This window comes from Bacillus rossius, chromosome 12, assembly GCF_032445375.1.
Source record: "Bacillus rossius redtenbacheri isolate Brsri chromosome 12, Brsri_v3, whole genome shotgun sequence".
NCBI lineage: Eukaryota > Metazoa > Arthropoda > Insecta > Phasmatodea > Bacillidae > Bacillus > Bacillus rossius.
In genome coordinates this window covers 12,471,729-12,493,977 of record NC_086339.1, presented here as the reverse complement: position 1 = coordinate 12,493,977, position 22,249 = coordinate 12,471,729, and the positions used below count along the sequence as shown (strand labels likewise).

The following is a 22,249-nucleotide window of genomic DNA, read 5'->3' as shown; positions in this document are numbered from 1 at the left end:
GATGGGCCAGCAAACTCAAAATAACATCTACACAATTGAAGACGTTGGGTGTAAACAGTAATACCCAACATTCTTGTGAGCAGTGGCCACAACGACGTTTATGTTTAGGAAATAGGAAGAATTTTTTTTTATGAAGATTAGGCCTATGAATTTTTCCATGAACATATAGATTTATTACAAAAATTTAAATTAACTTCAAGAATGTAAAAATCTCACAATCAACACTTGAAATTGATTTCATTCTATTGAAGGTAATCACTATTTCCAAACAAAGTCCTTAGTTTGTTATCTTCGCAACTCTGGCTCCTGGCTAGAAAAAAAGTTCCACAAAGTTCGCCAAAGAGTTTACTTGATAAATAACTAACCTACCTCAAAATCTAGTAAGTCAGGTCTGACTCAAAAGTAACTGCTGACCTGTGTATTGCTTAAGTCTTGAAAGGAATGCAATATGAACAGATATTCAACACAAGAAATATATTTTATATACAAACAAATAAAAGAAAACAAAAAAAAAATTCAAAGTGAAACACAAGCAGTAACATGTAGGAACAGCAAAGTCTCTATAATCTGACATGTTTGGGACTACAACCGTGCTAGATTAATGATTTTGCGAAATTACTGGAAAACAAATACCGTATTTACTCGCATATAGGTCGCAGCAATTTTACCAGATTTGATGGGGAAAAAATGAAGTGCAACCTATATGTGAAGAAAATTTTTTTTTTTGCAATATAGTAGAATTCCGCCAATGCGACCCCCCTCTGATGCGTCATTTCCGTTTATACAACCGTTTTTTGAGAAACCGTGAAAAATTTGAGCAGAGAAAGTCGAAAATTTTAGTAAATTCGGCTGAAAAACAAGTCTGTTACACTTTGTTGGGCGCTATGTGTTCACGTTTATCTTGGCGACAGCTGTACTGTAAGCAGGCAGGCATACAAAATAAGGCTAAAAATTGATACCACCCCTCTAGACTGTCCACGCGGCAGTGTCTAGCCGAGCTCGGCGCGTCCACTATCGCACGAAAAGCCACTGTGGTAGCTTCTGCGAGAGCATAAGAAACTCGTCCGGCCAGCTGGCTGTAGCGGCGGCTTGACGTCATACGTGACGTGACGCTTACCTCTTCCATCCCCTGCTAATTCTTCAAGGTTCATCCCTCCCAGAGCCACAAACCATGTAAAAACAACCTCCCCCCCTTTTTTCAACTAACATTTCAACACATTCCCTCCCTTATTTCACCTTCTGCGTGAGATACTGTCAGCATCCTCCTCCCCTCCCACACCGCGTGCGGCAAAAGCCAGGTTGTATAGTCCATTCTCGGTAAAATAAATATTTTTATGGGCTTATACAACTGTCCTTCACCGTTAATAAATACTTTATAAGTTATTATGATACAACTTGTTTATTAGTCACACAGCAGTTTCTGCTGAAAAATCACTAATACCTTGAATTTTATTGAATAGAAAAATTTAGCAGGGCCGTAAATATATTTATTTTACTGCTTAGTTACTTTTCCATCTGCATTCAAACGTGTTTTTTTTAATTTTATTTTTTACGCTGTGAAGGGTCGTGGAAAAGATAATTGCTTGAGCTGTCAAAATAAACATTGCTGACGGCAAGGGCGGGCGCGCATCCTGTCGGTCTGTCGCTGTGATTATCTACTCCAAAAACATGTCACAGCATTTCAGGATAGCATTGTTCTTATATCTTTCGTTTATAGCTGCATGTTTTCTACCTGATCCACACAAGTTCCTTCGCCACGTTTTGAACGAAAATAACAACCAGCCGGCTAGCATAGCCGAACTCGCATGACGTGAATTCACTTAGCATGAGTATTTATCAGAACCCATAACGAAAACCGCTGTAGATATAAAAAATCATAACAGGCCTTTTTTATTCGTAATTAAATTTACTACACCTTTTATTCTGTCCATTTTTTTCAATACAAAGCACTGTTTTCGAGTTATAGTTTACAATTAAGACATTTTAAGAAGTCAGGAATCTAACTTGACTTCAATTTTCTATATTCGGTTATTACGAGTACTTGTTGTTACAACAATTTATCGTAGTAGCGGAGTTTTACAGTACCCGTTAACTCTTTCGTGCACGGCACGCCGGCCGTTCGTGTCATTAAATTACCGGTGCGACCTATATGGGGGGAATCTTAAATACCAAATTCAAGACCTCAAATTATGGGTGCGACCTATATGCGATGGCGATTTATATGCGAGTAAATACGTATATATATTTGAATGGGAATTAAAAAAGGAAAATTAAAATGCAGTACAATTACATTTTTTTTAAATTCTGTAATAACATGCTTAATGGCAAGAAAAAAATACACACGAAAGTTACTGTTCTAAAAAAAAGTCTCGGGTATCATCTTCACAACAAGGACAACATACGCCTGAACCCCCTCGAAAAAAATCAGAATGCAAGCAGCTCAAATTGCTGCAAGATCAAAAGAATGTGGCGAACAGAAAAAATGCCGAATCAAAGAGCCGAGTGAACTCGTAAATACACATTAGGAAAAAAAAAAAATTAATTTGCTGATATACTGTAGCCATTTTTTTTTTGCTCGTTTGACCCGCTTCTCTGGCAGTCGGGTTTCATATTATTCTAAGTGTTCAGTGTAAATAGTGCAGTGCCTGAAGAAAAGAACAAAACCGTCACGTCGGCCAGCCTGCCTCGAAATTGAGGACTTTTCGATTTTAACAGGTGGTCCACCTGGCGCCCGGAAGCGACTTTTTTTCCCTCTACAGTCAGTTGTCGTCGAGTGGTTGTTGTTACCTAATGTCAGTAACGAACGTGTCCTTGTCGTCGCAATGCAATCCGAGTGGAAGGGTGCGATCGTTGGCGGTGTTTTGGAACAATGCGCGCCGTATCGCGGGTGAACAAACACCGGGAGCGCTGACGGGAGACAGACGGGAGCCGCCGCGCCACTCACCTCCGCCACGTCCCTGACGAACTGCGCGTGCAGTAGGGCGTCGTCCAGCCTCTGCCGGCGCGCCGCGCACAGGTCGCGAACCTTGCCGCGCCGCTGCACGACCTCGGCCAGGCGCCGGGCGATGGTGGCGCCCTCGAAGTGGCTCTGCGCCAGAAGCTTGTCCCCGTGCTCCTGCAGCGCCGCGGTCTTCTCCTCCTGCGCGGCCAGCAGCTTCTCGAAGGCGTCGTGCCTCTTCACCTGGGCGTCCACCTCCTCCACCGTCGTGCCGAAGTCCTGGCTCGCCAGCGCCGCCTGCCCACACAAACATTCACCGCCAATGTTGATCAAACACAGTGAAAGGTCTCTGATCCGGCATGTTCGGGACCCCGCCCATGCCAGATTTAGAGTTTTTCAGGACTATAGAGCGTCCATATATATGAATATGCAGTACAACGGTATTTAAAACAAGTTGTAATAAGTATCGAAACATACAGATGAGCGTACTGTTTTTTAAAGTCTCTGATATACATATGTTGCACCCAAGAACATGCAAAATTGACTATAAAAGGTGATCAAATCTGCAGGTCTGATACATGATTGAATCTGCCTATGGGAACACGAAAGACCCGACATGCACATTTGCTAAAGCCGGAACTCGCCACAGGTGTGTTCGTGTTGTTGGAGGTGGGGACGATAAGTGCGATGCTCACTGATGCTTCCATCGCAATATCACCTCTAACCACAAGGCAATGAGCTGAAGCACAGTCGTAGTGGGGGTCCTGATATTTCATGGTGTCAAAATGAAGATGAATGTCTCATACTCATGGAAGATTCACGCCTAAAATATATATTCTGGAAACACCCAAAAGTTACATTAAAAAAAAAATAATCTGAAAACTGAACCACCATTCTGGTCTCAACGTGTCAAATGTTTTCCAACAGACATCCCTTGGATAGCTTGATCAGGTTTTAAATAGCATGCATTCTTCTGTAGCTCCGCACATAGCGTGTGTGTGGTGAGGCCCTTAATGCAAATCTTGATTCTGGCATTTATGGATCTGCTATTGTGCACAGGGGCATATATTGTCGAGCGTGTAAGTTAACGTTTACATGTTCAATTGTTCATTTCCCTGAACTGTCAAGGTTTTTTTTGGAAAGAAAAAAAAAACTACAATACTCCGAGAATTCCCTGTTATCCAGATCAGTAGCGTAGCCAGGATTTGTGTATGGGGTGTGTTATGAAGAATCTCCCCCCCCCCCCCCCCCCCCGGTATTAAAGCGGGGGGTCTGGGGGTCCTCCCCCGGGAAAATTTGGATTTTAAGGTGTAAAATAGTGCTATTTTAGCAGTTTTCGGTACTTAAATTTAAATATTGTAATGATAAAAAAAAATTATTAATTTTAATATGAAATTTGTTTGAGTGATGAGTAAGAAATTAATTAAAGATTTTGGCGCTAAGGGGGGGGGGGGAGGGGGGTTGAACACTTAACCCCCCCCCCGGCTACGCCCCTGATCAATATTTCTCCTGTGCCGCGGGAGCCCTGGCCGAGAGGCAGTCGGCACAGTACATACCTCCTGGGAGCTGCTGATGGTGTCGATCTGCTTGGCGTCCCGCAGGAAGAAGTGCAGGTCTATCAGCTGGTCCAGGTGCACCTTCTTGCGCTGCCAGGCCACGTGGAGCTTCTGCCGCTCCTCCAGCAGCTGGGCGGACTTCTCCTCTATCTCCTGCTCACGCGACACAACAACCACCGGGCTCACTCGACGAAAATACCCAATACCTTACATAGCTCTTATAACCCTTTACTCTCTACTAAAAAAAAATTAATAATATGTAATATAGACTAACTGATGATTTAAAAAAAAAATTAATAATGTTTTTTTTCTTCTTTCATAGAGAAACAAATAAGAGTAAAAAAAACATAATTTCATTCTATACTTGATTACAAAAAAATTCACTATATACAGTACACCCCTTTTTTTACACAAATTAAAGGGGTGTCTGAAAATGTTTACATATATTTATAAATGTTTATATTTAAAACTTTATGTATCTTTGAAGCTCAAAAGAATGGATGGAGTCAGGTATTATTTAGTTGAAAATTAACTGTATCATTTTTACCATTCTCTAATGTTTGTACTGAAAAATTTTCAATACACATATGTTTTTTGTATTAAAAAAATATTATTTAGTTGAAAATTAACTGTATCTTTTTACCATTCTCTAATGTTTGTATTAAAAAATTTTTCAATACATGTATATGTTTTTTGTATTAAAAAAATATTATTTAGTTGAAAATTAACTGTATCTTTTTACCATTCTCTAATGTTTGTAATAAAAAAAAATTTTCAATACATGTACGTATATGTTTTTTGTATTAACAAAATATTATTTAGTTGAAAATTAACTGTATCTTTATACCATTCTCTAATGTTTGTATTAAAAAATTTTTTCAATACATGTATATGTTTTTTGTATTAAAAAATATACTTAGCATTACAGCTCTTTTGCGATTAATAGGAAACGTGAAAACACTTGGTACTGTGTAGATTCTCGTTTTTATCTACAAGTTTTCCCACGGTACGCCACACGAGGAGGGAAACGCGCCAGGAGGGGCATATCGGCCCCGAGCATCACGCACCTGAGCCGCGTAGTGGTCGTCGCGGATCATGTCCTGCCCCATCTCGACCACCGCCTGGAAGCTCTCCTCCCGCGCCTCGATCTCCGCCTTGACGGCCTCGTGCTCGGCCTTGAGGGTCTGGGCTCCCGCCGCGTCCCGCACCTTCTCCTCCGTCATCATGGCGGCCTGCAGCCCGGCCGCCCAGTTCGTCAGGTCGCGAACCTGCGCAACGTCAGGGGGCCGGCGTCCTCGTAGGTGACGGGTTCAGGTGACCACACAGCTCTTCAATGATACTTCCCCGACTTATCACAAGCAAAACATCTGACTTCACTGGCTAACATTTACAAATAATTTTACATACCTATTTTGCAATTATTTTTTGAAAGAAATAAAGATAATCCCAGCCTCCACAACTGCCTAGTTCTCTGTGTGTGTGTATATATATATACACACATATACATAAAGGAAATATAAAGGAAATATACATAAAACTTACTAAAATAACATTTTTAAGCTATATCAGCACTTGCCGACTACGAAATATGAGACTGCGTGGCCGTGATAAGGCCGTCACGCACATTGTGGCTAAGCGCACAGCTGTTTGTTTACATGGAGACGGGCGGGCGGGGTCACGCAAGGTCATGCCGGCCGCTTCCTGTCGCTTTGACCGCAGCTGGTTTGCTGGAGACGTGCGCTAAGCTGATGATATCGGGTGCATATTTGCGGAGTTTTGAATACAAAAAAAAAATTAAAAAATCTCTAATTACGTTGTACAACCTTACAAATTATATAAAATAATTTTTCCGACAATTGGTTAGTAACACAAAAATAATCGCTCGTACAGACCCTTGGAAAATAACACAAAATTAAAAATCACTTTTTAAAAATCACTTTTTAAAAAACGAATCAATTTTCGTTTGCCTTGATTTCACTAGACTTTCGGACAAAATAAACGACTGGACCTCTTGGAACTTCATCAAATCTTTCGTCGAATCATTTGTGTGTGTGTGTATATATATATATATATGTATGTATACACACACACACACACATATATATATAAACAGAACTTTGCTTAAGCTATTTTAATGTGCACATGACTATATTGTAAATAAGAAAACTAAAGCTTTCACAGTCCGGGCGTAACAGCAGAGACTGCAGCGTGACAGGACAGACACCCTCTCAAACTACAATCGCTCGGAAACATCCATAAACTTATCCGGGACTTGGAAAGGTTTTTTAAAAAAGAATTTCTACTCCGACCGATTTCTGTCAAGAATGTATAGACACTCTGCTACTCCATGCTTGTACGGGGCTTCAACCACCTTTTTACTCGGGGGCTGAAGCATCCTTGGTGACTGACGTGGGAGAGCAGGGTGTCCACAAGGAAAAAAAAAATATTATGTACCAACTTAGGCAAGAAAAAAGTCCTAGATTTGAAAAAAAAAAAGTACTAAATTATAATTTTGTCATGGTTTTAACAATTTAGGAAGTTATAATGGCATTGCAATGCTTGAAACTTAAATATCACACCACACAAACATAAATTCCATAGTCTTTTTAAAAATTATCACGCTTAATAATAAAACATATCGGAGTTACTGTAATATTATTATATTATATTCAAAAAAGTACTAGATCTGAGCATAAATGCACTAGACCACTAAAGAAACTTATAAAAGTACTGGATCTAGCTGTGGACACCCTGCGCGGGAGGCGGAGGGGGGACGGCCCACCTGGGTGAGGAACCGCTGGAGGTCGCAGCTGGCCTGCAGCTCCTCTCGCCGGTTGGCCGCCCGCTCCTGCAGGTCCGTCCAGCTCTTCACCACGATGGCCTGCTGCTGGGCCAGCTGGCTGGCGTTCTGGCCCGGGTACGCCGCCTGCAGCCGCGCCGAGTCCTCCACCAGCACCTGCGCTCACACACCGAGCACTCGTCGCCAACAGCTGTCTTTACCGGTCCGAGACTAACTTGAACACACACCGAGCACTCGTCGCCAACAGCGGTCTTTACCGGTCCGAGACTAACTTGAACACACACCGAGCACTCGTCGCCAACAGCGGTCTTTACCGGTCCGAGACCAACTTGAACACACACCGAGCACTCGTCGCCAACAGCGGTCTTCACCGGTCCGAGACCAACTTGAACACACACCGAGCACTCGTCGCCAACAGCGGTCTTTACCGGTCCGAGACGAACTTGAACACACACCGAGCACTCGTCGCCAACAGCGGTCTTTACCGGTCCGAGACTAACTTGAACACACACCGAGCACTCGTCGCCAACAGCGGTCTTTACCGGTCCGAGACTAACTTGAACACACACCGAGCACTCGTCGCCAACAGCGGTCTTCACCGGTCCGAGACCAACTTGAACACACACCGAGCACTCGTCACCAACAGCGGTCTTTACCGGTCCGAGACCAACTTGAACACACACCGAGCACGCGTCGCCAACAGCGGTCTTTACCGGTCCGAGACTAACTTGAACACACACCGAGCACTCGTCGCCAACAGCGGTCTTTACCGGTCCGAGACTAACTTGAACACACACCGAGCACTCGTCGCCAACAGCGGTCTTTACCGGTCCGAGACTAACTTGAACACACACCGAGCACTCGTCGCCAACAGCGGTCTTCACCGGTCCGAGACCAACTTGAACACACACCGAGCACTCGTCGCCAACAGCGGTCTTCACCGGTCCGAGACCAACTTGAACACACACCGAGCACTCGTCACCAACAGCGGTCTTTACCGGTCCGAGACCAACTTGAACACACACCGAGCACTCGTCACCAACAGCGGTCTTTACCGGTCCGAGACTAACTTGAACACACACCGAGCACTCGTCGCCAACAGCGGTCTTCACCTGTCCGAGACCAACTTGAACACACACCGAGCACTCGTCACCAACAGCGGTCTTTACCGGTCCGAGACTAACTTGAACACACACCGAGCACTCGTCGCCAACAACGGTCTTTACCGGTTCGAGACTAACTTGAACACACACCGAGCACTCGTCGCTAACAGCGGTCTTCACCGGTCCGAGACCAACTTGAACACACACCGAGCACTCGTCACCAACAGCTGTCTTTACCGGTCCGAGACTAACTTGAACACACACCGAGCACTCGTCGCCAACAGCGGTCTTCACCGGTCCGAGACCAACTCGAACAACTAGCAGCTCGCCCAGGGCCGGCGCGTCCATACAGGCGAACTAGGCGACCGCCTAGGGCGCCAAGTAGCCCGGGGTGCGGCGCAGCCACGACACATAACAGCTCATATAACATGTTTAACGATTATTGAAACTAGATGAAAATGGATTTTTGTTAACAGTTTGGAATTTTTATGATACGAGTAATTATTTAAAGTCCACCGTGACCTGTTTATGATTTGTAATAAGAAAAAGAAAAAGAAAAAAAAACAAGCCTGCTTACAGTACATTGTTGACAAAATACTATGCTTACGTGATGTATTTTGAGGCAAGGACAATTTTTTTTTTCAGGTGTCCGGCGGGGGGCATTTAAGGTTTTTCGCCTAGGGCGCCAATTTACCTTGCACCGGCCCTGAGTTTGCCTCGAACTGAGACCTCGCGATGATGTTCCACTTTTAGTGTACGTAAGTGCTGACCGAAGTTACCACCTACCTACTACTATCAGAACATACCAATGAAACAGTTTGAAGTAAAATACTACCAACCTACAAACAAATATTTACAAATTAAATTACACAACAATTCCAAGGACAACTAAAAATATGCATACATTTCAGGTAGTTCTTAAAAATTTACATATACATACATAAAAATAAAACAACCAAACAAACAAAGGATATAGGTTGATTTAATAACTAAAATTTGCTATGTCATCAATAACCTAACAAAAAAAAATACGAAACGCAGATAATCGTGCAAATGTTTTGAAAGTCAATGCAATGCATAGGTACATTCTTAAAGAATTAGTAGATACAATTATGTTACAATTGATTGTTTGTTATTTTCTTTAGTTCATTTTGAGGCCATGGAGTATTATGATCTCTATGGACAGTATCATGTTTGGAATCCAAGCCAGAAATAAAGTACTAATGCATTTGATTTTGAAAACTACATGTGTATATAGTCAAAAACCCCTCAACTGTCAATGCTTATACATGATCTTAAAAATTGAATTTGCTGTAACTCCTACTTATTAAATTTTTTGAAAATCCAATCAACAGTTCTAATGTTATCATCACACAAAGTCACACAAAGTCACACACACACAGATATCTCTTAAGCCAGTCAATTCATTCTGAAAATTGTTATTTCTGATCACCTTTACGGAAACATGCAACAGCAATGCAAGTACTGCCAGGTGTTTGGTTTGATGCAACAGTGATATAAGTAGAGTCATATTATACGACCTGTCATGAAAGACAAGAATCATCTTAAAAGCTCTTAAAACTAGCACAAAAGTCTTGTCTTATTTTCTAAAAATTCAGTAGAAACTGCTTTCTCATTTAGTATCACATTAAATTATGATTTTCAAAACATTTTATAATTTGTTTAAGAATGTAATGTTTTTTTGTGTAATATGGACACATGAAAGAATGGCAGCTGTGAGAATTAATACATGATAACGTGGTGTGCACAAATAGTTTCAGAGAGTGTACTCAAGATGGCACCTCAGTGAGTTTGTGTTTTGGTGACCTCGGTTGCAAATATAACATCCCTTGAAACATGCTTCATCTAAAACATTCATAACATTTATGTGATCACTTGCGAGACATTTGACATCTCTAAAAAAAAAGGGGGTTGTCTGTAAAGTCGGTTTACGGAAGATATTTTACGTGATAACGTCATAAGAAAACATTGATGAAAAATTGCATACTTTTTAATTTTAAAATATTTACAGTTTTTCAAAATTTAATTTTAATAATTTGTTTAAATTTAATTACGAACAATTAGTTAAAAAGCCCGCCTTAACCTGTTTGATATTATAGAAGATTTTCTCGCACGGTGGTTGGCCGGTTCTTCCACGCTCGACTCAGGCGGGACGCGACAAATTTTTCGTGCGTGCAGCCGGCATTCATTGATTTTATAAGACGTTATCACGTCGATAAAGTTAATATTCGGAGAGAAAATTTGTGATGCTTGAATAAAAATTAAAAAAAAATCGACATTTTGGTGGGTTTGGTGAGTTAGTTCATCCCGTCGCGGTGCCCGACCTGCAGCTGGGCCTCGAGGGCCACCAGGTCGTTCTCGAAGCCCTCGTGCTTGCGGATGAGCGCCAGCACGGAGTTGAGGTCGCGGCCCAGGTCGTCCGGCAGCGCCGCGTTCTTCTCCTGGATGCGCGAGAGCGCCTCCGCCACGTCGCGGTGGAAGCGGTGGATCTCGCCCGCCGCCTGCAGGCGCTTCTCCCGGTTCTCCATCAGCTCGAGCAGCTGCCGCCAGCAGTCCCTGCGCACGTTTCCCCGACCACCGCCCGTCAGGGGCGTCCACTTGCGGACACGGCATCTGCCCCGGGGAATACCGTGTTTACCCGAAAATAACGTGGCTCTGAAGATAACGAGACCCCAAACATTTTTGATAGTGAGTTTACGAAAAAGATTTTACCTACACTGCTATTACTACAGTGTAATAACACAATCTGCTATTAATTAAACAATTTAACGTAATTTTCAAGCGTTATGTACTTCAGTTGGAGCATTACCTTTTCCCCTGAAATTAATATCACCGAGGGGGATTTCCTCGAGTTTTCAAGTAATTTTCAAGTAAGTTCCCTTATTTTCCACAACCAATTTCAACACTCATAACATTCCAAAACGTGGACACCCTGACAATTTAGTATCGACTGTCACGAGGTAGCGTTTAAGTTCCATCTCGACTTTTATTTGGCTTTAACATCTCCTGGCCCCGATTTACAAACGAGCCAACCGGGCATTTGCCCAGAGTGCCAGTTATTGAGGGGGTAGGAGAATTATTTGAGGTGCGGAAAAAAAAAAAGGACAAAACAAATTGAGGAATGGGAAAAATAAGTTTTTTTTAAAATTAAGTTAATGAGTTGATTGTCAAAAATGCATGTCAAATACTATACATAAATTTCCTATGTCTTTGGAAAACCTTAGTATAAAGTTGAAAAATGTGCTGTTTTAAAACTGATAGCAACTAAGCTTGAATTTGTAAAATTTTATAATGTTTGGGCGGAATGGGAAAAGGAAAAAAAAAGGGGGGGGGGGGGGAGCCTTACGTTTTATCTGCCAGAGCACTAGCTGCCTGATATCGGGCACTAAATATCTCGTTGGCAGCGAAGTAAAGACTACACAGAACAGGGACCTTGAGAAAGGAATTGACCACGACCTTTGCCTGGAGTACTCTTGGGAGACAATGGGAAACTGAAATCGGAACGGTTGGACCAGGATTCAAACACCTGTCCTATGTAAATGCAGGTCCAGGTTATCTCCGTGATAATTTGTGTATAACAGATACACAAACTATACTAGAAATGTCTCAAAAAAACACAATGAATGCTTTATATGAAGTGTACTCAACTGAAACTAACTAAATTCAACTAGTGTGCACATTCAGTGGTGCCAATCTCCAGGCACACCAATCAGTAATTGTATATGCGCATGCAAAAAAAGACACGTAATAGAAACGTAATTAAGTTTACGCCAAATACTAGAATGTACAGAATAACTAACACATATAGTAATGAGTTAAGCCCTCTATTAAATAATTTTAAATGTACACAGAAACAAAGAAAGTAAAAACTAAGCAAATATTAACAAATATATTTAATTTTTATATATATATGTGTGTGTGTGTGTGTGTTAAGTTCTTTTCAAAAGATCTTCCTTCTAATATAAAGTTGATAAACCAAGCAATGCATGCTTGGATTATTTAACATTTTTCAGGTAAACATTATTTATAGCACACATAATAAGCTAAATAAAATTTTATTAGAACTATTGTGTCATACATGCAGCCAACACGCATCCAACTATGTATATACAAGAGATTTTTCGTACAAAATACTGATGGGCACATAATATTTCTGAAGTTTCTCTACTTCCGTAATAAATAAATACCACTCCGTAAGCCTGCAACTGGAGGAATAAATCAGTTACAAATACATAAAATCCATAATACTTGGCAGGCAATGTACATTTCTGTAAAGAATAGCCTAGTGATGGAAGACAGGTACAATCATTTGAAAATCAAAATCTTTAATATTTATTAATGTTTTGTTTTCGTACTTTTTTTTTGACAGTGATAAGATTCTGGTACGAAGTTAGGCTTTTCAGCTATGTGTACATTTGACTGCACACATCTAGTTCCGTAAGCAACTTTCTTCAGAACTTATTGTTTCTGCTGAACTTTCCTCCTGTATTCCTACTTAAGGATAAAAGGAATATTTTTTTTCCAACTTGTAACAATTACATCAGACACAAGTTAGCCAACGTCACAACTTTACTAACAATTATTTTTGTGTACTAGTTTCGAAAAATAGGTAAAAAAAAAAAGCATAACAATGGACCCATAACCAGATGAGATTAATGTGAAAATACCAAATTTAGTTAAGGAAAGTTAGCTCACAATGAAGTTATTACCAATAAACCATCACCAAAACAAGACACGTGAAAAGGCAATGGTAAAGATACTGTACAAATTGTTTCAATAAGGGTTAAGAATGATATTACCGATTATTTTGCAAGCAATAACTAAGGTAAAATAATACCCTACTTTTCCTCCCCCCCCATCAAATATGACCACTAAACTCTGTGAAATACACTTCTTTTGTTGCCCAGATCAGAAATCAAAAATAAATTTATTCATGGGTGAAAATTTTGTAAGTAATGCATCTCAAAAATTTTGTTCAGAAGTAGTGCATCTGGAATTTATTTTATGCTAATACATAAAATTTATATATTCTTTTTATGATTTTTTTTTTTTTTAAACTGATATACCACCGACCAGTATTTCCAAAAAAAAATTATAAATAATGCACCAAATTTCCGTTGCAAATTGATTACCTGAGAGATAATCTTAAGGGAGGAAGAGAAACTGTATAATCCATGGGTAGAGACCTGCAAAATTCGCGGATTCATTCGGTGACAGACTAGAATTCAAGCACATATACCTCTTAAAATAATTTTGCTATTGGCCTACTGTTCATCTGGATGAATCTCAACCAGTTATAAACCCTCAACCAAAGAAGGATCGAATCACAGGCAAAACCAGCTGAGAATTACTTACAAGTCGGCAGCCAATGAACTTGCGTTATTTTCCCGAGTGTACAGGGGTATGTGCAGTCTATCCTGAAGGCCGTCAAAACCGCGAATTTTGCAGGTCTCTACCCATGGGCTGCAGCAGTCACACGATCGTGCGGAGGAGGTGGTCCTTACCGTATGTGCTGGTGCCGAGCGGCGACCTCCTTCACCGGGTCGTCCTCCGCACGACTGTTACAAATGGCCGACGTAGGGCAAGAGGGTGAGACAGAGCAAGAAGAACCCAGCAAACCAACGTGCAAGACAAAAACAGAGAGCCAATCACTTCCACTTCCACACCACACCACACCACACCACATGCATCTCTTCCCCTGCCCTAGCTACATCATGCGTGAGACACACAGTGGCGTAGTAGCTAAGGTGACTGGCGCCCCTGGCCAGAACTGGGAACGGCGCCCCCTCTTGGATTAAAAGAAAGTGGGGGGGGAGGGTTCAGTAACGTGAAACCGTCGCGGCTACCCCCTCCCCCCCCCCCCTCCCCCGGCCCCTGGTGGGGCCATCCCTGCCACCCGCTTGCTACGCCACTGGAGAGAGACACACTGTGTCTGCGAAAGTTAGTGCTAGTTATCAGTTCCTTCACCAAGAGTGTGTAATCAACAAAATAAATCATAACCATTAAAATACAATGTGAATAAAGGAAGTTACTAAAATAATATAAATTTTACCCCACTACTAAAATTTACTTGTGAGTATTAATTTAATGGTATATTCGCATAAATATGCATGAAACACATTCCACTGTTATCAGGGTAGAAATTACAAAATGTAATTTTAAAAAATAATTTAACAGAAAACTTTAAAAATTTCACAATGACAAATAAGAGTTGAATGAATGCTATTAAAATTTTCACCCTGCAAAATACAGCCATGAATTCACCCACTATAAAACTAATTCTGTCAAAACCCTAGCATTATTAAGATTTTTTTTATTTGAAAATTAAATTTTTTAGTAAGGTGGTGGCCAAAAAATTAAATCTTTAAATTTTTCAACTATTTTAGAAATGAAATAAAAATACTGGATTCAAATATGAAAAGAGACAAAAAAGTTACCACAATTCTTTGTATTAATATATTTCTTCCATGAAAAAGCTGCATATGAACCATATTCTTACCATCATTAAATATAAAAACATTCAATTTTCAAATTAGATGATTCAAAATATGAATACTAGAAACGTTAAAAACTAATGTTATTGCTATTTTCTACAAGGTTTTATTAATTATCATTTCTGCAAACACTTAAATGCTGTAAACAATAATAAACAACACTACCAAATAATACAGTACACTGGCCAAAACTGTTAGTTCCACCACCAAAATATTTGCTTTTAAAACACATTTTGCTCGATTCTAAAGTTCACCTTCTTTTTACTGACTTGTAAACATAGAATAAGAACAAAAATTTATATAAAAAAAAAAAATTTGGTTATTTACTTAAGTTATAATCATTCAAGATGAAGTACAAAAAACAGTGATCGTGAATCAATCACCATTTTACATTGAAATGCTGACTATGAAAGGTAAAGGGAGTCTAGTGTCCACATACCTTACATACATTGAAAAATTACACATTACCAAAAACTCTCATAAGGCTAAGTTTATTCATTTAGGTTAAGCATGGCTACATGGTCTTTAACTATTAACATTTTATCTGCTCCAAAAAAAATTTTCTCTTTAAATACCCAATTTGGCAAGTCAGGAAAAACTGAAAAGTGCCAACAGAAAAATATTAAGATAATGCATACAAAAACACTATTTAAAAAAAACGTGTACTCCGATTTGTCAATCACAGTATCTACTGCTGTAATAATAGACAATGGAAGAGTAAAAAAATGGAATGACAAAAGAACATTACGTGACCTACCTAAGTTGTTCCTGTCTTTTTTCAATCTCCGAAGTGTAAGGACTCTCATTGGCTATCAACTTCTTAGCCAACTCCTCACATTGGTTGAACCGCTCAGCTCCTGCCTCGATGCGATGCTTGAAATCGTCAAACTTATTCTGCAAGATCTGCAAGATAAATATCATTATGTTAAATAATAACTAATAAGGTAATATAAATGAATTTAAAATTCTTTCCCAAATGTTCATTCCTATGCCCAGCCAAGGAACAAATTAAAGAAAGTGTGAAGATAGCATTTCTAAGTACCAGAAGGAAAAATTAGATTATAAATGTCAGTGTAATCCCTGTAATGGTTACTTCAAAGGCACAGATAGGTAATATCCAGGGATGATGATTTTTCGTTTTCGCGAAATAGATGCGAAAATATGCTAAATTATATTTATTCCGCTATAAAATGCGAAATGTAGACTATTCCGAGATAAATGCGAAATCAAGGTAAAAAACGTAGATTCGTCTTCACTCTACACAATTTATTTACCGATTGTATTTCGTTTCAGTTCAGTATCAAAAGAAACCATCATTTTATGGCGTATTCAGCACAAGTATCTTAGTGTCACGTCATTCACAACACTATTGTTCGTAAATATTGAATGAAGAATGGCCATCCGTGCCTCGCGATTGCAAACAAAGCAAAGAACAACTAGCTGGAAGAGTGTCCGTCATCTTGCAGAGTACAAGTTTTTAGGCCACCATATTGCAACATCTCTGCTTTGCCGCGCTAACATTTTCTGGCTGTGTTTCACGTGAAAGCCGCGTTCTTGTGTAGTCTGTGGAAGGTGGCGTGTTTACAAATACGTGCATACTCGTGAATGTGTTGTATACTGTTATTTCTCGGGGTAAAAATGGGACGAAACGTAATTTCCATTCGCGATCGCCTAAATGAATACAAAAGTGAACAGTTCTACGAAAGTGATACGAATATATTAATGTGCAATTTATGTAATCGCCGTTTGGAGTGGAAAAAAAAGGATGTACTTGAAAAGCACATTAAATCTGAGGGAGATCAGGCTGCAAAAAAAAAAAGATTCTCCGAGAAATCGGATGAAGGAAAAAAGTCAGTAAAACGGCAAGCAACGGTTTCTGGCATGATCGAAAACCAAAAGAAGGCGAAAATTGAAAAAACGAAGAAAAGAAAAAGAAGAAGAAAAAAAACGAGTTTCAATAACATTATTTGTGCACTCTACATCAACTATGGCCATGAACACGGCTAAATAATATTTATTATAAATTTAAGTAATCAATTTATTGTACTCATAAGTGCTTAAAAGTTGTTTGGAAACCTGCCAAGATAGGCTATCTTTGTAGTTGTGCTAGATCTTTATTTCTGTGGTTGTTAATAATTAATATGTGTATTATTTAATGCTCTTTAAAAATATACTTTTCTTCAGTAATGTAAAATGAGAGAATTGGCTAAATCTTGTTTTTAAAAATGCTACAAAATGCTAAATTTCAAATTCAAAATGCTAAATGTTATTATTTTAAATGCTATAAATCAACATCTCTAGTAATATCAATATGAAAAGCAACCAATTAGATATCTTTGTATTTTCCAAACCCTGCTCTAGTCAAAATGCATTTACAGCTTCTTCAATGTCATGATAAAATCTTCACACAGCAACAAAAAGCATGGAAACACATACAGAGTAATTTTTATTTCATCACACTCCAAGGCACCATCACAGAAGGAATATAGCCTCACAAGTTAAAAATTACAGTTCTACTTGAAATAATTGACACTTCAACATTGCACCAAACAAAGACTTAGCCCAAATAAGATATGCAAGGTACAGTTAATAAGTAAGTGATACAGTATAATTATTGATCTGACAAATTTATATTCCCATCCCTAATATATATCCAGTTTTCCCCCAGAAATTTAAAATTCTATGACTATTAAAGGTTTCCCCCTATTTTTCCCAATGCCTACACATACAGTTTTTAGAACTTCAGGAGAAACCACACGATTTGAAAAATGCTCAAGTTAGCCGAGCGGTGTCTGTTTTCAAAAAGCACTTAAGAATATGCTGAAGGAGGATGAGTAAATCTGTTTCCATATTTCCTTTTTAAACTGTGTTTTTAGAAGGAATTTTACGCATGAAACATCTTGTACAAATTTCTGAAAGCTTTGCATTGAAATTTTAGTTTTATGTCTCCGCCATATCATGTTTTGACTACCGCTCCTATCTCACGCATGATGAGAAGATTGCCTGCCAGTCCACAACATTGTGCTTAGAGGAGACACAGCCTCTAGATACACCATCGAGCGTCGCATCATTCCGCTTCACCAACACGGGTACACCAACGACTAGGCAGACCCCTTTAACACCCTGAATAGTTATCCGTGACTATTGTAAAGTGTTCCGACTTGTCGCGTATACAGTTTGAGCATGTTCAGTGTAGCGTATAGACTTTGAACATTTTTAAACTTCCCGCCCTGCAGGGCATTGTGGTTGGTCACCCTGGAGCGGGCCGGGAAGTAGGTTGGTGCACCTGCGCACATTGAGAGGACAGTCCAATAATCAACACGGTGGTGGGTGGACGTCGGCTACTGCCGCGACATCGTTTTCAATCGAGCTGTAGCTGCTTACGAATGTTGCAACCATACACATCTGTTCGTGCAACAGTGAAGGGTGTGTTCAGGCCAGGAGCGCAACAACAAGGGGGGGGGGGGGGGGGGGGGAGTATTTCCCCCCCCCCCTCAGAAACTTTGAAGTGGGGGCAAACGGGGGCAAAGAAAGTGCTGTGTAATCAATTTTTAGATGATAAAACTGCTTAAATAGCACCATTTTCCACCTTGAAATACAAATTTTCCCGGGACCCCTGCTTCAATAGGGGGATCGATGATTCTTTATAAAAAGGTATATCGCCCCCCTCTTTGTGGAAATTTAGTTGTTGCGCCCCTGTTCCAGACGGCCGGAACGGCGGGCGTATTACCAGCAGGTGCTCGTAGTCCTGGCCGTAGTCCTCAGAGGCGGCGGCCTGCACCTGCTCGCGGATCCACTGCTCCAGCTCCGCGCTCTCCAGGAAGTACTCGTGCCGGTACATGGACTCCACGAGGCGCTGCTGGCGGGAAGCGGCCAGCCGCTGGAGCGTGCGCATCTGCTGGGAGATCAGCTGCTGGCGGGCGGAGATGACCTTGGCGTCGGGGTGGCGCGCGCTCACCATCGCGGCGGCCGCGCGCCCCATCTCGCTCACGATGCCGCTGTACGTGTCCAGCTCCAGCTCCAGGGCCTGCGGGCACGCGCTCTTTTAATATATCTTAACATGTAGCTACTTGTTACTTCCGCACACCTACAGTGCCTACATTTACTGGTTCCACATATTTGGTTTGTCGAATAAACGCGTCTTTATAAACTGAAACTATAAACTTTATAAGCTCGCGGCTCACTCCTGACGACACGTGGGCCGACCAGAACCCCGTCAAGGGACCTCGGCAAGCTTAGTGGTCGTCTCACTCGTTTTCGTTCCCAACGCAAGGCAATCTGAGAACATTGCCTTGTGGTGGGGTAATTTTCTGGACATGTGTCGGCGGATTTTAATTACGTATTTCCCCACTTCTACGTCCCCAAGATAAATATACGTATTATGTTTACTGTATCCTGAAACAAGTACGTACGTACACGGTTAGGGATGTGCGGATAGTGGATTTCGATGGTCGAATATTTTCGATTTGAATAGTAAAATTTTTTGAATAGAATGTGAATAGTTTCGAAGTCGAATAGTTGTAATATATATATATATATATAATATGTTACCACACTGAACAATGGCGGGTTTTCATATATTTAGTTTATACAAGATATTTTCTGTGAATGAAACCACAAAAAAAAAGTTCACTTAGTATTTTTAAGAGCTATCGAGGACACTAATTTTCATGCCATATATAATAATATTTCATAATTTGTATCTGTTGTTTTTTATTTTCGGTTCGTCAGTTACCACTCGCAACTATTCGTGTTTGCGAATATTTGCACACCCCCATACACACGGTCCGACGAGGCGCCGAGCGACGCACCTTGTGCTTGGTGAGCAGCTTGGTGGCGGCGTCGCGGTCCCGGCCGTAGTCGCTGGAGCTCAGCACGTCGTTCTTCTCGTTGAGCCAGCCCTCCACCTCGCCCGCCTCGAAGAAGAACTGCTGCGCCTTCAAGGACAGCTCCAGCTTGCGGTGGCGCTCCGCCGCCTTGCCGTGCAGGTCGCGCCAGGCCTCCTGCAGCGCCTCGCACAGCGACTCGATCTGCAGGCATTCAGGGATCGTACTCACCCACGGACGGCATGAACACCTCACACACGCACCTCCGTTCAGGGGTCACACTAACCCACGGATGGCATAAACACCTCACACACGCACCTCCGTTCAGGGGTCGCACTCACCCACGGACGGCATAAACACCTCACACACGCATCTCCGTTCAGGGGTCGCACTCACCCACGGACGGCATAAACACCTCACACACGCACCTCCGTTCAGGGGTCGCACTCACCCACGGATGGCATAAACACCTCACACACGCACCTCCGTTCAGGGGTCGCACTCACCCACGGATGGCATAAACACCTCACACACGCACCTCCGTTCAGGGGTCGCACTCACCCACGGACGGCATAAACACCTCACACACGCATCTCCGTTCAGGGGTCGCACTCACCCACGGACGGCATAAACACCTCACACACGCACCTCCGTTCAGGGGTCGCACTCACCCACGGATGGCATAAACACCTCACACACGCACCTCCGTTCAGGGGTCGCACTCACCCACGGATGGCATAAACACCTCACACACGCACCTCCGTTCAGGGGTCGCACTCACTCACGGATGGCATAAACACCTTTCATCTTCATATCTTTGGTTATTTTGTGGAAACCCGGACGGGTTCGTTTACACGTGAAAATATTAAGTATTTGACATTTTAAACTGGTTTCACAATTTTTTTTTGCCAATCCCAACTGTTCATGTAAATGGATTTTTTTATACTTCAATTAAAATTGTCATAAAATTGCAATCAATAATATTTCACGTTAAGATTACTAACGTCTGTCAGCCATATTCCGTAATAAGTACCTATACCTCAAGCAATCAGGCTTTACTGTATTCTGCATTTAGATTTTGGTATCCTGTGATTTAAATTAAAAAAAAAAAGTTAAGTTCAGAGCTAAATTTGATTTGAAAAATGTACGATATTCCTGAATAAGTAGGCATTATTTATTCATTGCAGTTGTGACGTGCACACCCACACCTCATGAAGAGGGGTACTAGGGTGTGCACGGGAGAGGGTACTATGGTGTGCACGGGAGAGGGTACTAGGGTGTGCACGGGAGAGGGTAGTAGGGTGTGCGCAGAGAGGGTACTAGGGTGTGCACGGGAGAGGGTACTAGGGTGTGCACGGGAGAGGGTACTAGGGTGTGCACGGGAGAGGGTACTAGGGTGTGCGCAGAGAGGGTACTAGGGTGTGCGCGGGAGAGGGTACTAGGGTGTGCGCGGGAGAGGGTACTAGGGTGTGCATGGGAGAGGGTACTAGGGTGTGCGCAGGAGAGGGTACTAGGGTGTGCGCGGGAGATGGTATAGGGTGTGCGCGGGAGAGGGTACTAAGGTGTGCGCGGGAGAGGGTACTAGGGTGTGCGCGGGAGAGGGTACGAGGGTGTGCACGGGAGAGGGTACTAGGGTGTGCGCGGGAGAGGGTACTAGAGTGTGCGCGGGAGAGGGTACTAGGGTGTGCAGGGGAGAGGGTACTAGGGCATGCACGGGAGAGGGTACCAGGGTGTGTTTCGGGAAAGGAGCGCGGACCTGCTGGGCCTCGGGGTGGGCTTGCTGCGTGAGCGCGGCGCCCGACGCCAGCGTGCGGTCGATCATGGGCTGGTGGCCGGCCAGCTCCTCCTGCAGCTTGCGGTGCTTCTTGTAGAGGGACTGCGCCTGGTGCAGGTTCTGCCCCAGCTTGTCGGAGGCGGCCAGCGGGGCGTGCTCCTGGATCCACTGCAGCTCCGCGTCCAGCTCGAACCGGAACTTGTGGAAGCGCAGGGACTCCTCCAGGGCGTCCCGGCGGCTACGGGCCGGCTCCCGGAGGGCCAGGAACCTGCCCCCACACCATCGCGATGTGAAACACACAAGCGGCCCAGTACTCGGGGTCACCCGAGTCTCTCATTCCACTGTCTTGCCGTCATCATCAGGCAAGGGATCTGCCTGTACATTTATTCCAATTTCTTCCATTTGTCGCTCGGTCTCAAAGTCAAATGAGCTATAACTAGAAGCAACAATTATGGTTTCATTTTTAAGTCCAGTATCATTTTGTTAAAACAGAGGATTTTCGGGGTAAAATTTATTTACATGCTGCATTTTTATGATAAAATAATTTGTTAACAAATTGGTCTAAAAACAGGTACCACTCGGAACAATAAAAAAAAAAAAACAGAATTTGAGTTTAAAAAAGATTCAATAAGAGGGTGCACAATAAAACACATTAAATTAATTTTTGCGATCCATGCACTTTAGTACGATTATTTGTCTGGAAATACGGCATACATTGAATTTCAAACATTAAAAGA

General features: G+C 41.9%; 1 protein-coding gene across 5 annotated transcripts in view; it reads right to left on the bottom strand.

Moving 5' to 3' along the window:
• The window catches only part of LOC134537539 (spectrin beta chain), a 276,676-nt gene that overhangs the window by 56,833 nt on the left and 197,594 nt on the right, over positions 1-22,249 (bottom strand). For 4 of the 5 annotated variants that reach the window (XM_063378092.1, XM_063378088.1, XM_063378090.1 and 1 more), the window contains 10 exons: positions 21,495-21,780; positions 19,724-19,942; positions 18,643-18,939; positions 15,670-15,815; positions 13,923-13,976; positions 10,743-10,974; positions 7,277-7,450; positions 5,562-5,762; positions 4,495-4,647; positions 2,945-3,235 (listed from right to left, as the gene is read on the bottom strand). In XM_063378092.1, coding sequence (XP_063234162.1) covers positions 2,945-3,235; positions 4,495-4,647; positions 5,562-5,762; positions 7,277-7,450; positions 10,743-10,974; positions 13,923-13,976; positions 15,670-15,815; positions 18,643-18,939; positions 19,724-19,942; positions 21,495-21,780 — 2,053 coding nt within the window. The remainder of the gene's footprint in view (positions 1-2,944; positions 3,236-4,494; positions 4,648-5,561; positions 5,763-7,276; positions 7,451-10,742; positions 10,975-13,922; positions 13,977-15,669; positions 15,816-18,642; positions 18,940-19,723; positions 19,943-21,494; positions 21,781-22,249) is intronic. The other variant, XM_063378089.1, reaches the window with a different exon arrangement.